At 37.8% G+C, this 19,403-nt stretch overlaps 1 protein-coding gene across 1 annotated transcript; it reads right to left on the bottom strand.

Annotated features, from left to right (window-relative positions):
• Nucleotides 1-1,663: 1,663 nt before the first annotated feature.
• Nucleotides 1,664-19,399, bottom strand: MLH1 (mutL homolog 1; the record flags this gene model as incomplete). The annotated part of the gene is made up of 19 exons (XM_009895036.1): nt 1,664-2,064; nt 2,564-2,680; nt 3,062-3,154; nt 4,011-4,175; nt 4,728-4,791; nt 5,621-5,729; nt 7,445-7,593; nt 8,299-8,657; nt 9,401-9,554; nt 10,538-10,631; nt 11,238-11,350; nt 12,870-12,958; nt 13,580-13,622; nt 14,967-15,058; nt 16,186-16,258; nt 17,379-17,452; nt 18,555-18,653; nt 18,779-18,869; nt 19,338-19,399. Coding segments are annotated over 19 exons (2,208 nt in total), but the record flags the coding sequence as incomplete, so codon positions are not given.
• Nucleotides 19,400-19,403: the final 4 nt, after the last annotated feature.

Genomic DNA, 19,403 nt, shown 5'->3' with positions numbered 1-19,403 from the left:
TGTCTCCTCCAATCCCAGCTTTTCCTTGAAGCAGTAGTGACTCTTTCAGTTTACAAGATTTTTCCACTAAAAGGACAAACAAAAAACTAGTCCTCAAAGCATTAAAACATACATTGGATTCCCCTTATTCAGTCTCAACAAATCAATAAACTAGCAGCAGGGGCTTGTGAGCCACTGCAGCTGTCAAACTCCCAGCTATGAACTTGATGAGCCCCAGAAATTGCAGAGGGGTACCTGTGTTCAGCACTGTTTAGGGCTGTGTGGATGCAGGATTTCTTTTCTCTTTTCAGCTTTGGGTATGAGCCATTGCAAGTGGGCTTGAGTCACAAACAAGATCGTTTGCTTAGTTGTCCTGTTGGAGTTGAGGCTACAGCACCAAATAAAGACCATTCTGGGGGCAGTACGAGGGGAAAGGAGAGGAAGGGATGGAGATGAAAGTGATGGATTGTAGGCTGCAGAGTTTTAGACTTAAGCAGATGTTTTGAGAATACCTTCACAGCTATTTTGTTTCACTTCAGTTGCTATGAAGTTGCTATCAAGCTTTAACAGTAAAATCATCACCTGCCTTTTTGCTCCAAATAACAGTTCTGTAAATAAGCGTATGACTAAAAGATTAGACCATTTATCTTCCTTCACAGTGAAGATCAGTATACATCGAAGACAGTAAGTGGTTACATTGGCTTCAGTATGCTGCTTCTAAAATTCTCTTCTGTGACTCCTCGATGAAAAGAATAAGCCAGGATCAAGTCACTTCAGAATATTCAAGATCTGTTTCAGATCTTCTGTCATTTAACACTGCTGGAATGTTCCGAACCAAATATTAAACTCAATGAGAAAAAAAAAATGTATCTGTGACAGGAGGTCAAAAATTCCATTAAACCCATCATCAATTTAATGTAGGTGCATGACTTTATTTGAATACCTTCCTGAACCTGCAATATGCAATTCCTCTGGAAATCTAAGAAATGCAACCTATTCTTGGTGCCTGCTTCCTCCTGCTATTCACTCAGAAAAATTAGGAAATGGAGTTTAATACAAAACCATTACCTGTAAAGCAGAGCAAGCCATACTAGTAAAAAAAAAAAAAAAAACCACCAACACACGGGGGGTGTGGGGGGTATTTTGTTATACCAAACCTGAATAACTAAAAACCCCAAACCCCAGCAAGCTGTTGACCAAACTGATACCACTACCTGGTTGTCATCTTGTAATCCACAACAGGCTTAGGAATGCTTTGATTGATGATTTACTGCAATTTTAGCTTCAAAATATATTTTACAAGAAATTATTCCTGCATTTTTTTCCCCATAGGAAGACAGTTAACCAGATTGTCAGCTGCAACTCTTCATGAAATGAATGTCATGGGTGCATGCCCATTTTCAGACTCCTTGATTAAAAGGAATTTGCCTTATTTCAGCAAGGGGTTTGAAATATTACAAGACCAGCTTCTGCAGTAACAGAAGATTTTAAGTGCTTTGCATGAACGTTCACAGTGCAGGTATCCTTAAAACAAAAGGAGGTAGGTAACCTACATTGTTTTCAAGAAGTAAGCCAAGTTAAAGCAGACATTTCAATTAAGTTCTACCTCCCTTAACAATTACTTAACCCAACTAATTTCTTTCATAGAAATTGTATTCTGTTACCAGATTGTTTAGTAGTGAACTCAAAGCATAAGTGGGGATTTCATTTTAGGAACTTGAGTTGGGTTTGGCCCTAGCTAAAAAGATTATTTTTAGTCTTTGCTCAACAGAAGGAAAATAGACCATTTGCTATTAGTATGATATTAAATCCCCTCTTTTTCTTTCCTCCATCAAGATTCCAGCTTTATCCTCCAAGTAAAACAGGGTGTAGCATGAATGTTTTTTAGATATGCATCAGTCTGTAATAATTACTTGCTCAGCATCTCTCAAAAACTTTATACAGGTCAGGCAGGTTAGCAAGCTGCAAAATGTTGCCATCTTCTGTGAAATGTTTAGGAGGTAAAAGATGAGTCCTGAAAGCTTTGTAAAGTACATGTTCCACAGTCCATTTCCATGTTGTTGAACCAGAGTCAGAGTCTTCATTCTGAAATGCAGGAGGAAAAAAGAAAAAAAAAAAAGACATAATTAAACTGAAATTCTGTTTTACTAGAGGAGAGCACTCATTAAGAAACTTTACAACTTTTACAGCAATTGTAAAATTCTGCTTTGTCACTTGCAGGATGGCTGGCTTAATTGAATGATTAAGCAGATACTTAGACACAAGCGGACTGTATTTTTCATTTATATGCATCCTTATTCTTCTATAGAAATTTATCATAGCCCAGCAGGTTAAAAAAATACATCCCAAATTCAATATTACAACAGACCTTGGCCTCTATGTACACTGCAATACCCGAAGTGAAAAGGTTCTCTTAATACAGGTAAGACTTCAGAAAATTTAATCCACAGTCTTTCAGAATCTTCCCACACTGCTACTTGATTCACTTCACTGAAAGAGTTGGGATTATAAGTCTATAGTTGAAGAAGGGAAGCTTTCCTGTGTGGTGGTGTTTGTTCACATGACCAGTTACATATTCTTGTACCTGAGAGTTTGTCAGGTTGGCTTCATCTGTTATAATATATTGCTTTCTAATGGAGTAGAACATAGCTAATTCTTTACTTAGGCTTTCAAAACACTCCTTTTCTTCATCCCAGTTTACCTGTTACAAGAAAAAAAAAAAAAAGTCATTTAATAGAATCCAGGTAGCAGTCAGAGACCTAATAGAGGTTCTTAATATGGAAAAGTTGTAATAATGTCTTGGCCATTTTTGTGCTGATAAGGTAAAGGTATAGAACAAAAAAAAGGGTAGAAACGCAGGCTTTCAAATCAAAATATGCACTCATTCAATCAGTAGTTACAAAAGCAGGACGCAAAGCACAACTGATCAGTTGCTGTAACAAGTGTCTGCAGCATGTAACAGTACATTTAACCAACTCCAGCCTTCCCTTTGCAGCTTCTGATGAATTAATTTGATTCACTTCATTTTTTCATAAATAGGAAGACTCATTTGTGAATGCATAAAATTATTAAGAGAGTATACCTCTGTGGCCAAGCGAAGGATAAACATAGGTAGTCCTTCCAGCGGTGGAACATAGTTGTCTATCAGAAGCGGTAACCCAATAAGGTTTCCTTCCTGCAAGGCAACACTGCTGCTTTAGTAAAAAAAAAAAAAACAGAAAAACAACAAAACCACAAACAACCACCGACCAAAAAAAACCACAACACAACAAAAAAAATATTCTTTCTTGCAGTAAATGCACCAAAACTGTTATGTATTGCAAGACTGATTCTTATCAAACTTAGTGAGCTTTAGTGAGGTAGTGAGTTATCCACTTAGTGAGGCATCCAAAGTTACAAGCTTTTAAGGCCTGATACCAGGCAGACATCAATAGGAAGAGGGTTAGTGGTGGTGTTCAACTTCATGAGGCTTGGATTTAAGCCGCTCAGCTCAGGAAGACCTGAATTCAGCCTCCTCCCTCTACCTGACTACACCGATCCCACGTCCCAGTGACGTGTCTTGAGTTATATGACCCCTGATGAGGCTGCTCAGTTTGGTACGGAGTAAGGGATGCATAAGGGCACCAAAAAGCGACCCGAGAGCAGCAGTGATGCTGTAGCCCTGCCTGGCCAGACAGCTGGTTAAGCTGCACGCCTTGTTGGACAAGAGGTCTGAATTCTAGTTATTGAAGCAATGACTAAATTATTTTTATTTGGTAACTAATTAAATATAAGCTTCTTTGTGTAACGCCCTTCTAAAAGCAGCACAAGTCTTGAGCATTTTTAATGAAAAGGGTTAGCCATCTAAATCTTACTGGAGCTAGTTCTTAGGAAGTCCTGCAAGCAAACTACTGCAGTTACCTGTTACCAAAATGTAGAATCATAGAATCATTTAGGTTGGAAAAGACCTTTAAGATCATCGAGTCCAACCATAAACTTAACACTGCCAAGTCCACCATTCATTTACTGTCAGAAGTATTAGCAGTAGTCACCTCGTCAATTTCAAGAGAAAAATAATCTTTCAACATTTCAGTCTTCTTTTTCAGAAACTCCACAATGTACTCAGCAAGCCCTTCTTTTGGGCCATCTTCTTCTGTCCAGCCACTTTCAGGATCCTCTAAAGCAAGCATTGAAAGCTCATATAGAGGAGCTGGCTCCTAAAAAAAAATAAAAATGCAGAAGGCAAAAGTGTTAATGATTAAGATGCTCTATTGGAAATCTATAGCTTCTTCCTTCACATATAAACTAATCGCAACATACTGTTTCTGGCCTGCAGAGCAAACAGTTCTGCTTATCATAACCAGTCTAAAAAGTATGAGTTTCTTGCTGACATAAATCTGTGCAGGCCACAATCCTGCAGAGTGCCACGATATTTACAGGATAAAGGCTAGCAATCAATGTTGTAATTTGAATACACAATCTATCAGAAATAATTATTTGTCCCAATGTTACAAGGAACAGCAAGAATTGGTGAATATCTAGAAGTGACACGAATAACAAGCAGCCAGGATGACAACTGGTAGTGGTAGCTACAAAATTAATAAACAGAGAGTTTTCTACATTCTATTCTTGCTGTAAAAGAAACAAAACATCACTCTCTCAGTGGACAAAACCCAACCTGTAAAACTATACTTTTGTCTGAAAAGACAGGCTTATTGTAAATAATTAAAAAAAAAATTATATACAATATAATGTAAAATTATACTTACAGACAACCTTAAGACTCCAAAGTTTGCAAAGTCATAAATAAGTATCTGGTAGAAGAGTTCTTGGCTAAATTGAAGTACAAAAATTAGTTATATGGATAGGATCATGTATCTCCGAGTTACCAAAATTAAAAGGGAAAGTAAGAGTCCTGTTGGAAACATCAGACATACATATCTGTTCATATTAACAAAGACCTTACTTAAATTGTTTAGTTAAAAGATTCATGCACACTATCGATATGTTTACAATTAAATCTGTTTCTTGGTTTCTGACATCATCAGCCACATTGGTGCAGAAACATTACGTGCTCAAGCATGCAGCTGCTATCAATTTATTCCCAGATGCCTTGTACTTCAACCTCTTTGCTCCATTGCTGCGCTGCAAGAAATGCATAGGAGCTTGGAAGTTGATATACACACATCTATCTGAAGTATACTCTTACTTATAACAAGATGTATGCAGCTGGCCCTGTAAGGCTGCATAAGCAAAAATACAAACTTTGTTATGATTATGTCCTGCAGCTTCTCTTAACTGGACCAGATGCAACATTTTACATGATTTTTCTGAAGCCTCTGCTTACTCATCTTTATAGATGACTGTTGTAGACCAGTTGCTGCTGTAGACGATCATGAAGCAAATGTCTTTCCCTTCCCCAGTCTGTGAGCACACAATACAATAGCCAGCATTTAAATTATGCTGATTCCCTGCCACTTTTCCCAAGCATGCCAGACTTGTTTCCACTGTTCTGAACTGATTGCTTAATCTTTAGCCTCATGACTTTTCAGATAGGCAACAAGAAAATGATGTTGGTTTTCCTGTCATTTCCTTCCTTCTTCCGATTAGCTTGGTAATTGGTACTTATTTCAACAGCCAACAAGTCCAAGAGCTTCTTTACCTGAGTTTTGTTGTATTGAGAAGATATAGTTTTGTCTGATATTGGGCCAGAGCCCACTGAGGACTGACACAGCCAACGAACGAGTGTTCGTGTAGCATCTCCTGAAGATCTGAAACAATTGAGGGGGTGGGAAAGAAACAAAAGGATGTAATTTCATATTTGCAACCCTGCCGTAATATATCTAGTTGAACGCTTCGTGTCTTTTTAGCATTGAAGTCTCAGATTGCTGTTCAGTCACTACTGCACCCCTACTACTTCTTACAGGCCTTTACTACTAATTATCTGTGTTTTGAAATATTAATAGTTTGTGTGCATACACATATACTCATATATAAGAAAGCATAATTAAGAATAGTTATAGAACAGTTAAAATACAAATCTGTGTTTGACTTGAATAGCCTTTCAAACTTTCTTTCCAGTCACAGGAGATTAGTAAGGCAGCACAGATGTATAACAACTTTGCAACAAAATCTAGTACTGTCAGAATGAATTCTGAAAGCGTGATAGAACAGGTCCATAATTTATTTATTTTTCTCTCCCAAGATAAGTTTCCAGGCTTCTCATTTATATGCATTAAAAAAAAAAAAGCATGAGAAGTCAGATCCCATAATAAGACTTCATTTTAGGCATTCCACAAAAAAACCCCATCACTATTTGCAGTCCTTGGGAGAAGCTTCGTTACAGGAGCTTGGCACTGCAGTCACAGCACATACAACACACTACACTACCCAAAGTCTACCATCACCTTTTCCAAAGGAATATGATATTGTGAGAAGAGTATTTCTTTCTTGCAAAAGTCTCTTGTAGGTATTTCTTACACATGGGAAGACACGACACAACCTCAAGCACCTGCACAGTTTCTACCATGTATTTTGAGACATTTTTGGACATTTTATGGCTCAAGGACAACTCTTTGATTTCAGTATTTAAACTGTGACAACCAGATATCAAGTTACTGGCTCAGAATTACTAGCTTAATATAAAATATTTTTCTGGAGCACCAAAAGTGAAGTTAAGTACATGCTTTCTAAAGAACAAGATTTTTGGTAATTTATAAAAAAGGTACTTGTTACAGATGTTAGTCTAGCCATTTTAGCTGTGGAGTGTCCCCAATTCTTACTACCAATCAAAATCAAAATAAATTTAACAAAACTCCCAGAACACGAGATTCCCAACATTTAGTTTAACTGAATAATATGGTTTATGTGACTCAGTAGGACTCTGAAGGCAACTGAAAGTGCCAAGAGGGAAAGAACCCTAGGAAGAATTGCAAATCTTTTACCTTTTTTCAAAACCAACTCTTACCAGAAGAGAGAATAGTATGTCACCAGTCTTATCATTTCATGTAAGTGGGACAGATACAAATTAAAATGAAAAGCAAAAGCAGTAAATAAAAACTATTACTATCAAGCCTGTCCCAGTCTTCTTCACAATCACGTGACTAACCAGATTTTTGTTATGACCATGTCTTAGCTGCCATTTTGGTTAGAAAATTACAAAAGAACAGCTTTTCAAGCTGTGATTTTATAGTGTTATTAGTTATGATGCAAGTTAAGGTTTGCAAAATATTCAGAATGCATAAAATGCCTAATCAATGAAAAAGGTACACAGAAGTCTTTCAAACAGTCCTCCAGCCCAGCTCAGTATGGCAGCTCCCTGCTCTAAATTTGGCCCTTGATGTTTAACACACATTTTTCTTAAAAGCCTGCTTAGCAGCACAGTGAGCTGACTGGATAACCTTTTAAATATCTTTTTCCTCAGCAGTTCAAACAATCATATTTAGTTAGTGGAATAACAATCTTGAGAAGCAAAAGTCTTGCTTACTTGCATGTGCCTGGTTACTAATTTCCTCCTGGAGAGTCAATACGCTGGTCAAGTTGATTATTCTCCTTCTAGGGGTGCAGGCAGCCGTCATGTCCTTTCTGGTGTCGTCTTTCTCCATTTCTGTGTCCATGTCTTCCCGTGGTCTCTTTCTGCAATACCAAAACAAAAGGAATTGTAACTTGAGCAAACCACACCAACAGACAGGGTGCTCAATTCACATGCTGTGTGTTAACACAGGAAATGCAGAAAGCTTCCTAAAGCTTCCCAGAAAAAACAAATTTACGACTCTCTAATAGCAATCACATCAGACACCTGTTGTTTAAGCATCAAGTAAATTGGGCTTGAAAGGACACATCAAGAAGTGTTGATATTTCTAATGATTGTTTACACGATCATTCTTCTGTAGTGCTGGGTTGGGGGCAAATCCGATTCCCTGAGAAGACTTTGGCCTCTCATAAGAGCCCTTGCAGGAGCTACAAAAAGATTACAGCACTTCTATCTTTACTAGAGTAATGTCTGCAAAATTCAGTGATGTAGTTTCTATCCGCCCCCAAAAGAACAGCCTCCAAAGACAGACAGACCAGTATCCCTAAAGTTAATATGATTATTTATACTGCTTCCTGCCTTTCGGTATACATGGAAATTCCATTCTAGTTACAAAATCACAAGTTATGTAATTTACAGTTCACAGATGAAGTTTAATTTCTCAATAAAATGCCATGGAAAGGTATTCTAGGAAAATTTTTCCTTCTGAAAAAGCAGAAGTCCAAAGAGATCAGAAAAATCTTCAGTTTCAGGCCGTGCTATGAAATAAATAGGTAGCCTTGTGTGACCTCAGCAAAGATGAAACTTACCGAGGAGGCACTGTCTCAGGAGATAACTGTCCACTCTCACTCAGCCCCCCAGGTATCACTGTGTCCTCCTGAACATCAGCCATTTCAACTAGATCACTGACATCTTCCATTTCAGCATCTGGTGGCCTGACTGCACCCTCCGGAGGTCCTGCATTAACCTCCATCGTCGCTTCAGTGGGGCCTGTACTTAGGGGGTTGTTCACTGGCTGAAGAAAAGCATCCAATTTCTGTTCTCGGGAATCAGTGCGGACCATCTGATGCGCGTAAACTTTATCACTGGTTCCTTTGGTAACCGCAGAAGAGTTTGCTGCTGATTTTACAACCTCACTGGAAGAACAGTCGGCCCCCGGAAGCAATGTCTTTGTTCAGATATAGGGAAGTAAAGACAAGAGATGCAACAAGAAAAGAAAAACAACACAAAGGTCAGCCACATTTCTCACAGCATCTTACTGTTTAGAGGCGAGGAACTTTAAAGCCCCACAAACACAGCGTCAACTGCTTAAACAGGCTGCCAACTTTGCACTTGCTATACACATAGCACAAATGTCATCATCTTGACAGTTAGCAAAATCATTTTTAGCATTCCCTTGTGTCAGAGAAAGTCTTTAGTGTAAAAAAGCACAGGGAATTTTTTTTTCTTAAAGACTGTAGTTCATGTACTATGCTATATATAAGGAGAGATTAGGAAGTCTTTTTCCTGATTTTTTTTTTCATTTGGGTTAAATCCAAAGTGTTGTCAAATACATAGAACAATCCATTTCCTCAGACACATGCATTTCACATAAACCAAGGCAGCATAAAAACAAGTTACCACATGTGAAGGCTAACACATACTTGTAAAATAAAAACGACTGAGCAGATACTGGACAGGAAGGTATGTAAAATGTTTTCATGCACTTTTTCTCCATTAAGTTCACTGCTGCATTGTTAACACTGGTATGTTAAGGCAATTTCGCCCCTGAAACAGAGCAAAGATCTCAAGCTACCAGTATAACAACAATGACTATCAATCACTGCATAAATTGTACTACTGAATGAGTAAATGTATCCACAACAGTTAAAACAGTGCAGAGCTGTGGTCACTTGAAACATGTATTCTCACCTGAGTGAAGTACATTCTTGAAGAATTAGAGCCCAATAACTTGCTCTCGATGTGTTGTTGCACACGCTCTAGGATACTATCTTCATGAAGGAAATGGACCTCATGTTTTGTAGGGTGCACATTCACATCTACATTCTGGGGGGCTATTTCCAGGCTGGAAAACATTTTAAAAGAAGTTAACCGAAAATTTTCCATGGATGGCAGAGAGGGCACAAATTAGTTCAGTACAAAATTTGTCAGACTTGGAGCCATTACTCCATGCAGAGAAGCCAAAGTAGTCCTGAAAGCTGCTAAAGTTAGACCAAACAAATGAGACTGTACTGTATTACAAAGTAATTTCTCTGAAGAAGCCTATTCCAAACTCAACAAGATCAGCTTACATAGGTAAGCTTAAACCAAACTCTGCATCGTACTACTACAAAACAATTTTTAGAAATATCTTTCTCTTGCAGTGTCTCATGAGTTAATGACTTCCTATGCCTTGTTATTTAGCAATAATCACAAGCAGAAATTCAGTTAAATGCTGCAAGGCAAGAACTTTATTTTTAAAAAGCACTGGGTATCAGTAAATTTCACTGGTGAATGGCGAGATCCAGTTGCTCAGCAATTACAAAGCCAGGTTTTCTATTTTATGTCATATTCTCCAATTTTTAAAGAACAATTTCTGTTCAATTGTAGCCATTACTTGAATTTAAATAATTTTATTTTTTTTATTTCCTGTAATCAGTATGTGATTCCCTTCTTTTTGTTGCATTAGCATACCAAGAACAATAACTGTTAAAAATACAGACATAAATATAAATCCCAGCAAGGTAAAACATTAATGAGTGGAATAAATGATCTAACTGGTCCTAAATGCTCTGCTGTATTCCTAGAGTAACTCATTCTCTTAAGTGACGAGCATCCATAATATGAAAGGACTTAAGCTGAAATTACAGACACTCACCACTTCCAAAAATAAGGCCCATCTTTTTAAGATTTCTTCAATGTGATTTAATTATCTCCTGTCTGACAATTAAGTACCTCAGTGCAATGCTTAACATTACTGTCAGGAATACAAATTTCCTTCTAAACCTACTCACTCTAGCTATATCCTACAAGACAGTATTAAAAGGCTACTTCTTCCTATTACTTTACCTTAAGTATAGGAATGGATGTGTACTTTTTGGCAAATAAGCAGCATACACAGTTTCTATGGCTTTCCGCAAAGCGGCTGACTCTACCAATCGATCTGAAACACAGAACAAAATGCTATTTTCGAAGAGTCCCACTGAAACACACTGCACAGTGCCCACCTACTCCTTCAAACCAACATGTTCATGCTTCGTATCTTCAAAGGGCATCTGTTACCCGTTTCTTTCTCCCCAAGACCTATTTATTCTTCATATAAAACCAGAAATAAGCAGTATCTTCTTAGTGTGTTTTATATTTAGAAGTACTTTTTCCACAGTACTGAAGTAACCAGACTATCTCTTCATTATTTCATAGAGTCAAGGTTAGTTGCATCCCACGCCCATGTTGCTACAGAATGGAGAGACCACTCTGTATAAGTTGGCAGGACACAATCATGACTTTGATACTCCACAAGCTTAATTTTCTTTAGGCCCAGTCTTTCCACTATGTAGAGTGCAAAACATGATGCACATTACAAACAGAAAAACACTTTAAGCTCTACAATTAACTGTAATACTTGTTCTTCAATGTTTTTAAGAATGCTCATACATTTGTAGTTTTTAGAAAGTTTTGTTCTTCTGATTATTAGGTAAGCAACATATGACTGTGCAACATGCTGCTTGGTTTTTTTGGGGTTTTTTTGTTTGTTTTTTTTTAAACTTACGGTTTATGAAGAGCAAAAAAATACATTTCTTCACAGAGTAGTTTGCATTTGTGATGTAGCCTTTCATATTAAAGGCCAGATTTGCATCTTCACAGCCCACTTCTATCAGTTCCCTATTGACAGTTTGACAGAAAGCACAAAAAAATGAGTTTTTCTGTTCATGCAAGTTTCACACAGTGCTCACAAGTAGCAATATACAGTTCTATATTCTATTTATATCACAGCTCATGAAAACATTAGAATTATGTAAGAGTTCAAACATTCATTGCCGAGTCACAAAAATTTTTTAACCTGAACTGCATTGTTTCTTCTTAACTTATCACAGTATCCATAATATAACCACCTATTGATAATTCTACTATGTATTTCACTGGTTAAGGCATTGACAACAATAGACAAGGACACCTCCAAGTTGTCAGCAGCCAGGGAAGAACATTCCTTTTCTTGAACTGCTCTGTCCGCTTTTGCCATTTATTGGCAGGCTGTTATGAAGTCATAAAAATGTAAACATTTTTTTCTTGCTCATGCATAGATTCTAACATGAACAATTTTCATAATAGTTTTTATAATTTTTATGATTTATTAATCAAGGAAATCCACTTTGGTAGCTGGTGAGCACGGCTCTCTAGGAAGGTATTATGCCAACTTCTAAAGTTAACATAGAAAAGGCTTATGGGCTTCAGTATTTCCAATTGAACCTCAATACATACTGAGTACCATTAAGTTGAAGTAACAAGCTAGACTAAACACCCTCTGAAATTGGGTAAAATAGGAGTTTCACTTCAAAACATCTAATCAAAACATTGAACTTGAAATGTACAATTTATTCAGAACTGTACAAAGGAAAAACTGTATCAAACAAGCATCAGTAGTAGACAAAACACAAATGCATAACAAAGAAATACAAACAGCACTGCAAATCTTATCACTAAGCAGCCTCTCTAGTTTGCTGTGTTTCATAAAAGTGTTTCCATGTATTAAAAGTTACACTCCTTACATCTGAAGTCTGACTTTAGTAACTGAATCAAATCGGCACCCAAGTATTCGTGGGACAAATCCATTCCATAAGTCTATTCAATGACTTCTTCACAGCTGAATGTCTTATAAAGGGAGAATTTTTCCTAAAGCAGCAGATAAATTTTCAAAAGATGATTGATTTGTTTTCAACTTTTCTGCCTGTTTTACTCAGCCTCAGCTAATGTAGCTTTTGTCAAAATATTAAACCAAAAGATTTCAGAAAAACAAATTTGAGGAGATTTCAAAATCTATCAAGACAGCAGACTGTGCTAAGAAGAGGCAAGATTTTCATGGCATAGTAAGAGGCTAGGAACTTAAAGAGAACACAGGTACATCTTGCTCTTTTTAAATGAGCATATGAAGTTACAAGCAGATGGTTCTCTTTTCATGCATTAAGAGGAACAGCTTTGCAACTTCTCCCCTTTGAATACTAAAAAAAGAGTCACACATTCTACAAGGCAAGGGAGAGCTCTATTATTGCAACACTCCCTCTTCTCTGTAATTCACCTTGAAGGAAGCAGGAAAGGTTAGCACAGCCCATGTTCTTTAAAAGAGAAAGAAGAAGGAGATTTACTAGAAAACTTCATGTCAGAAGGAAACTTGACGTCAACATACCTGCTAACAGCATTGCCAAAAATGGACCTAATGTTGTCCACTGTTGAGGCATTTGATAAGGTTCTAACATCTGACATGGTATCACCTTGCTAAAGAGAGCAGAAATGAGCATCAATCAATTCACAGTTCTGGCTGAAGTTTTAGAAATACATTAAACTTAACAACAACATTTCTAATAAAGGCACAGGACCTAACATGAGTATAATGTTTTGTATTGTTACTTACTTATTTGTGCTCAGAAAAACAATAGATGGTAAATGGCACAGGATTACAAGATTTGCTAGATCGCATCAGACCCATTTAGGCTAGTAACTCCATCTTTGAAAGTGAGGAACATAAGCAGTTCAGTAAATAAATATCAAGAATGCCACAGAATGAACATACTCTACCTCATCCTCTTTCATAAAGTAATTAGTAGCCAGACTCTCAAAAGCAGCCGAAACAGCTCATAAAGCTAAAACAAGATGTTGACCACTTAGAAAACTCCAAACTCTTGACATATATTTTTGTCTAGTTTACTTTTAACTAATGTGTTTTCTATCCAAACTGCATCAATGTACACTTCAAAATTTCAGTACAAGGGAAAGGCTCTATATTTATTCCCATTGCAAAAGATGAAGTGCAAATTTTCTGGCATTTTCAGATAGACACATTATATACATATATATACACACACACGCAGTGAAGTTATAAAGACTTTATTTACATACCTTTTTAACTGAAAAGCTGATGCCCGAGTTATGGATGGCATACCTGAAAAAACAGGTAAACAGAAGACTGCAGTATGTGAAAGAAAAGGTTACTTTGCCTGAATACTGAAAAGCAGCTGGTAAAGCAGGCAAAGAATTTCATTTCCTGTTACATAGTAACATGATTTGAGCCAAACTAAGCTTTTGCAGACTAAACAGCTATAAAAAGAAATGTTTGCTATGTATAACTCACCTGTAACCATATGAAATTCAAGGATCGGTTCAGCTTATTCCTCAAAAATCCTGATCAACTTCTATAGGCCCGATTAGTTCAGTTTCAGTGTATAGGTTTAACTAGAACTAAGTGCAAAACCTCCGCAGTATAACAATCGAGTATCAACTACTATGGAGAAGGATCTGAAAAACAGCTGGCTCGCTCTTCTAACTTCCCCTACCCAGCTGATTCAGCTGTCTGTGATCCCAGGGCCAAGTTCTGATACGCTACAGCTGCATAACCCTGCCTCAAACTTCTAGAGAAGTTGCTAAGTTGTGAGAAAGAATACACAGTACAACCTTGCAAGATGAGAAACATTAAGATGCAGAGGTTAGACTGTTGTGACCAGGAGTTCGTAACTCAAAAATTCAAGAGGGGAGAGAAAAAAAAAAAAGCCACCCCAAAAGAAAAGATGTAAAACCTTAATGAAAAAAAAAAACAAAACCAAAACAAAACCCAATGAGTTGGAAGCCAGTAACTCAGCAAGACTTCAGATCAGCCTGTTGTACAGAGCTGCGGGACTGACCCTTCACCTCCTGGCTGAAGTCTGCCTGGCCAGTAGGGACTCTGAAGGAGTTCATTTGGGGAGCAGGCGAACACTTGGCGTACAGTCTGGCTACTCTTTGCTAGCTTTTGTGTTTCCTGAAAGCATAAAGCAGTTACTTTGGTTAAATTGTGTAGATCCTGCTTGCAAAGGCTCTGCACATGGCAGAAGAGGCAACAAAGGGACCCAGGAAGGGAACATTTGGTAGCTAAAGTGATTTTTAAGGACATTAAATAGCCTTTCAGCTTTTTCACATTCAGCCAAATCCCAATGCTCCTGCACAGTTTTTACTTGGATCCTACTCAGCCCAAGTTCACTGAGAGTTCACCCATTCAAGTCTATCACCATTTGTTTGCTGGAATTCTTACTGATAATAGTCATAGACCGAATACACTGTTTCTCCTCTGGATTTTCCTGTATCAAATGGGATTTTTCTCACACTGTACATTAACAAATGCTTAAAAAAAAACCAAAAACAACAATAAAAAAAAACCCAAACACACACATGCCAGTCCCTCTGAAAAAAAAAAACAAAAAACAGTACTCCCTGTGGCAGTATAAAAAAATTAAAGCCTCCTATTTCAGTTTACCTGCTAACAACTTCTAGTATTTTTGCGTATTCTTCATTTGGATTTTTTAAAGCTTTTCTCCTTGTATTTACATTGTAAAAGAGATCTTCAACCTACAGAGAAAAAGATCACAATTAAAGATAATTTAATTATATGGTAAGAGAAGATTTTTTTTTAATCTAAATCCTTCTTCTTAATAAATACTACAAAATTTTCTGAGAATATTTTAGATTATGAAGGATCAACATTCAATTTATTCCTTACCTGCTTAGGTTCACCTAACAAAATGCAACTCCAGCAAAATGTATGCTTTCAAGTATTTTGGTACATTAGTATTTTTACCAGTAATAACAACCACCCTACAGCTCACTTTTCAGTGAACATTATATGCCTTCCACTGCAGATGGCAATGGATCCCCCTGATTACTGTTTTTTAATGAAATGCAAATAAATGTTAGAACAGTTGCTGCAATCAAAGCTGTAAATGCCATTAAAACAGCAGCTTAAACTGTTAATTTTCACTATTTACTTAAACAATATGCAAATTATTTGTCTGCTATAGTGACAAAGGCAGAAATTTACAGTTCAGCTTCCTTTTTAAGACACATTATCCTAAATATTGACATGTGAAGCTGGCTGGGTGTATGCTCCCACTGCAAGAGAAACACACACCTGCAGACTCCCAGGCCAGGCTTCCACTTTCCACCTTACACTGTGCAACACGCGCACTCCTTCCCATTCTGAGCTCCTTATTCTTCATAATCCTAATGTCAATCCTAATCCCAACCCACATTCAAATCCTGGTACGATCTATGAAAGATACGACTGAAAAAACAAACAGCAGTTCTGCAGTTTCCTGTGCCAGCCCTCTTCTTCCCACTCTGGCTCATATAATGTAGACCGTTCCTCCATATTCTGAACTTCTTGTAGCCCTAACTGTCCATCGGGCCTTTCAGCAGTCCAGAAGGATTATGAAACATTTCTGACAGTAAATGACTATGCTATCCTCAGAAAGAAGAGAAAAATAAAAACAGATGGTCTTCTGAAATTTACTTTGCTGTCTTTGGTGAAGAAGGCAAAACAAAACACCAAACAAAACTACACAACCTCATCATTTGGAAAATATTCTCCAAGGTGATACTGTCACATGCCTTCCAGTGTAACATAGACCAGTAAGTGGTGCAAGCATAATGACCAGGGAACAGAAGAGGGACAAGAAAGAACATACACAAAAACCTACCGTGATCTGAGTTCCTTGGTTTCCAGCACAGGGTTTTGGAGGGGCTTTAATTTTTCCATCACTGTAAGTAGCTCTAGGCAGAAAATAAAGATAAAAAACAGAAAATAAAAAGTTGTCAGACAGCAAGGCAGACACAGACAGATGTTGACAAAAGGGAGACGACAAAATCCCATCATTGTCACACTCCTTACAGCAATGAGCTTGGGACACTGACAATTGGCTCCAACATCCCCCACCTTTCTGCTAGAAGAAAACAGTCTTCATTGACCTTAGGACCCAGAGAGGCAGTGGGAGAGTGGGAATAACAAAAGAGAAAAAGGGGCAGATAATGGGATATGTGTTTTGAAATTATGTTACTGAAACTTCTCCTGTAAAGGCAGGATTATTGTATTTTATCTTTCTTTAATAGCTACACCTGGACTAATAATAAGTCTTACACTAGACTTTACATTTCAGTTATACTAACAGGAAATTCTTGACTTTATAAAAATCTGTTTCCTTTTTGGCTGTAACTAGATTTTGAGCATAAGAGATTTATGACCCCATGTAGGTCTGTCAGCAAGTTACACAGATGCATAATTTCAAAGGGCATACTTTTTTTGCCCTCTCACATACCCTACATACATAACGCAAGACAGACCATAGTCACAGAATCTTTCGAAAAAACAAGATGCAAAGCTTATCTTTTTTTTTTCCTCCTTCTTTTTCCTAAAAGTAGTTGAGAAATTAACGGATAGGCTTGCTTATATTTAGAATAAGTTTTCAGAAGAATATTCAAACCCTTTTTTTGGATAAGATTAGGCACCATATGAAATCAAACTAAACTGCAGGTTCCTGTGCTCACAGACTTATGAGATTTGCAAGACACACTGCATATATACATCATTTTATCCTGAAATAGATAAAGAGACAGAAGTTTACCCTACATTGCCTGCTGAAGTATAATTCTCTTTATGATTCCTCCCCCCCAACTTTTAAAATACACTGTTAAGCTAAACCTTACCTTTACAATCTGGAATAAAAATGACTTGGACTATGTTTTCCTCACATTCTGGGTCATCTTTTGTAACTACCCTAAAAACATGCAATTCCTTACCCCACCCACCTCCTTAATAAGAGCCCTGAAAAGAGAATTAAATACATCTGTTCATTATTCCTTGCAGCTGAAATCACTTGGATAATAGGTAGCATACCTGTATGCACACTTTGCATCAGCTGTTTTAGTTGTTACGGTAACATGGGCAACGTGACTGATGCTAGCCAAAGCCTAGAGAAAGAGAAAGCATCTTTGTAAACCTTGCTCTGGAGACCCCTGAGGAACATCTGCACTTTAAACAGCAACCCTAAATTTTGATATACTATTTGCAAGTAATTAATAAAAACCCTTACAAGAAAATTGCAGGTCAGTAAAGTGTTAACAGATTTTACTACCTATAACATTGACATTTATCCAGGACCTTCTAACCTTTCGTTATCTCTGACAATGCAAGCAGCTAACCATATAACATAACAGAATTTTGCAAAGCTGTTACAGTTGTGCCCTTTTCTTTCTTTCATGTTAAGAAAAAACAGCTGGACCAGTTACTTTCCCAACCCTGCCTAAGTTCTTCTCCTGAATGTAGGTAATACTACAAAGTTAGGTTACAATGGTTTTCCTGGAAAACTCAATGTACACGTCTACACAACCTGCTGAAACCAGCCTCAGGACCAGACTCCACTGGCTGTGGAGCTGATTATGGTGGAAGTGTGTGAGGAGAGGACTCAAGCAGTTTACTCTCTGGAACATGCAAGGATCTACGTATCTGAGCACAGGCAACACGCTTATACATCTTGTTGTCCAACTGGAGAAGAAAGCAGAACTCACCCTGGACTGTTCTTTCAGACAAGTTTAGATACAGCCAATGAGAATCCAGAGAACTAGTATATCTGAGGGGTCAGAGATACTAAATCTGACTTACAGCAGAAGCAAAGACAGACAAATGTACATTTCAAACATTTAGTTTTAAGTATTGTACTTAGACAAATGTCTGACATCAAAGGTTCACCTTCCACTCAAATCTTTCATTGTTTTTACCTGCAGGTTCCTGAAGCAACATTTGAGAACACAGGCCTTGTTTTACTTAAAAAAAAACCAACAAACGACACCCCAAACCTTACTCCAGAAAGCAAATGAATATATACCTCTCCCTAGGTATGTCTCTGATCTTGAAAGACATAGAAATCTATTTTGAACTATATTCCCACAGCAGACTGTCTCAGAAAACAGAACCTTCTGTAAAGTGTACTTGGAAAGCAACAGTATGGAAACCCCACTACAACAGGATAACAACAAACAACGAACAGTTTCAAAACCTTGATGAAGAGCTTACCTCGCCCCTAAAACCATATGTAGAAATACTAGCCAAGTCTTCAAATTTTTGGAGTTTACTTGTAGTAAATCTCTCACATACAATGTCCAGATCTTCTTTCTATGTGAAAGGGACAAATAATAGTCACTTTCCATTCCCAAGTTTTTCACAACCAGAAACATTTATAAATTGAAATAAATTTAAAAGGTAGTATTAAACATCAACTGTCAACTTTATTTACTCACTCTGATACCGCAGCCGTTATCTTGGACCTGGATGAGCTTCAGACCACCTTCTTTAACTACTACCTGGATACTCGTAGATTTAGCATCCAAGCTGCAGAAACCAAGAAAGCATTCTAAAGAACAGCAGTTTCTAGAGAATAAAGGACTAGCTGACTTTGATTGAAAATTTAATTCCTCCTCACACGAGCGATGATTTGTTTCGGCTCATCACTCAAACTGGCATTAATGCCGTTTCAAGTAAATCTTGACCGTCTCCTTCCTTTTTCTTCTCACTACAGGGGTATGTTATTCTCGGTCACCATCCACAACAATTATGAAAACCTCTCAGAAATTTTAAAATTAAGAAGGGGCCCGGCCCAAGCAGGAGACCTCCTCTCCCCGTTATGGAAACCCACTGCAGACGGAGCTGCTCGCTCTCACACGGCAGACGCGGCTCACCACACTTACTGGTGACAAGGCAGCCACTTTAACCCCACGCAGCCTTTACCTTCGAACCACATCACCCACCTGCGAGCTCCCCAGCGCCCTGGGGAGCGGGAAGAGGCCCACCCCGCCTTACCAGTTCTCGATCATCTCCTTGATGGCGTTGGCCGGCCTCTGGATCACCTCGCCGGCCGCGCAGCGG

Source organism: Charadrius vociferus, unplaced genomic scaffold, assembly GCF_000708025.1.
Source record: "Charadrius vociferus isolate BGI_N301 unplaced genomic scaffold, ASM70802v2 scaffold51, whole genome shotgun sequence".
NCBI lineage: Eukaryota > Metazoa > Chordata > Aves > Charadriiformes > Charadriidae > Charadrius > Charadrius vociferus.
Note: the sequence above shows the minus strand (reverse complement) of the source record. Positions and strands in the feature narration are given on the sequence as shown.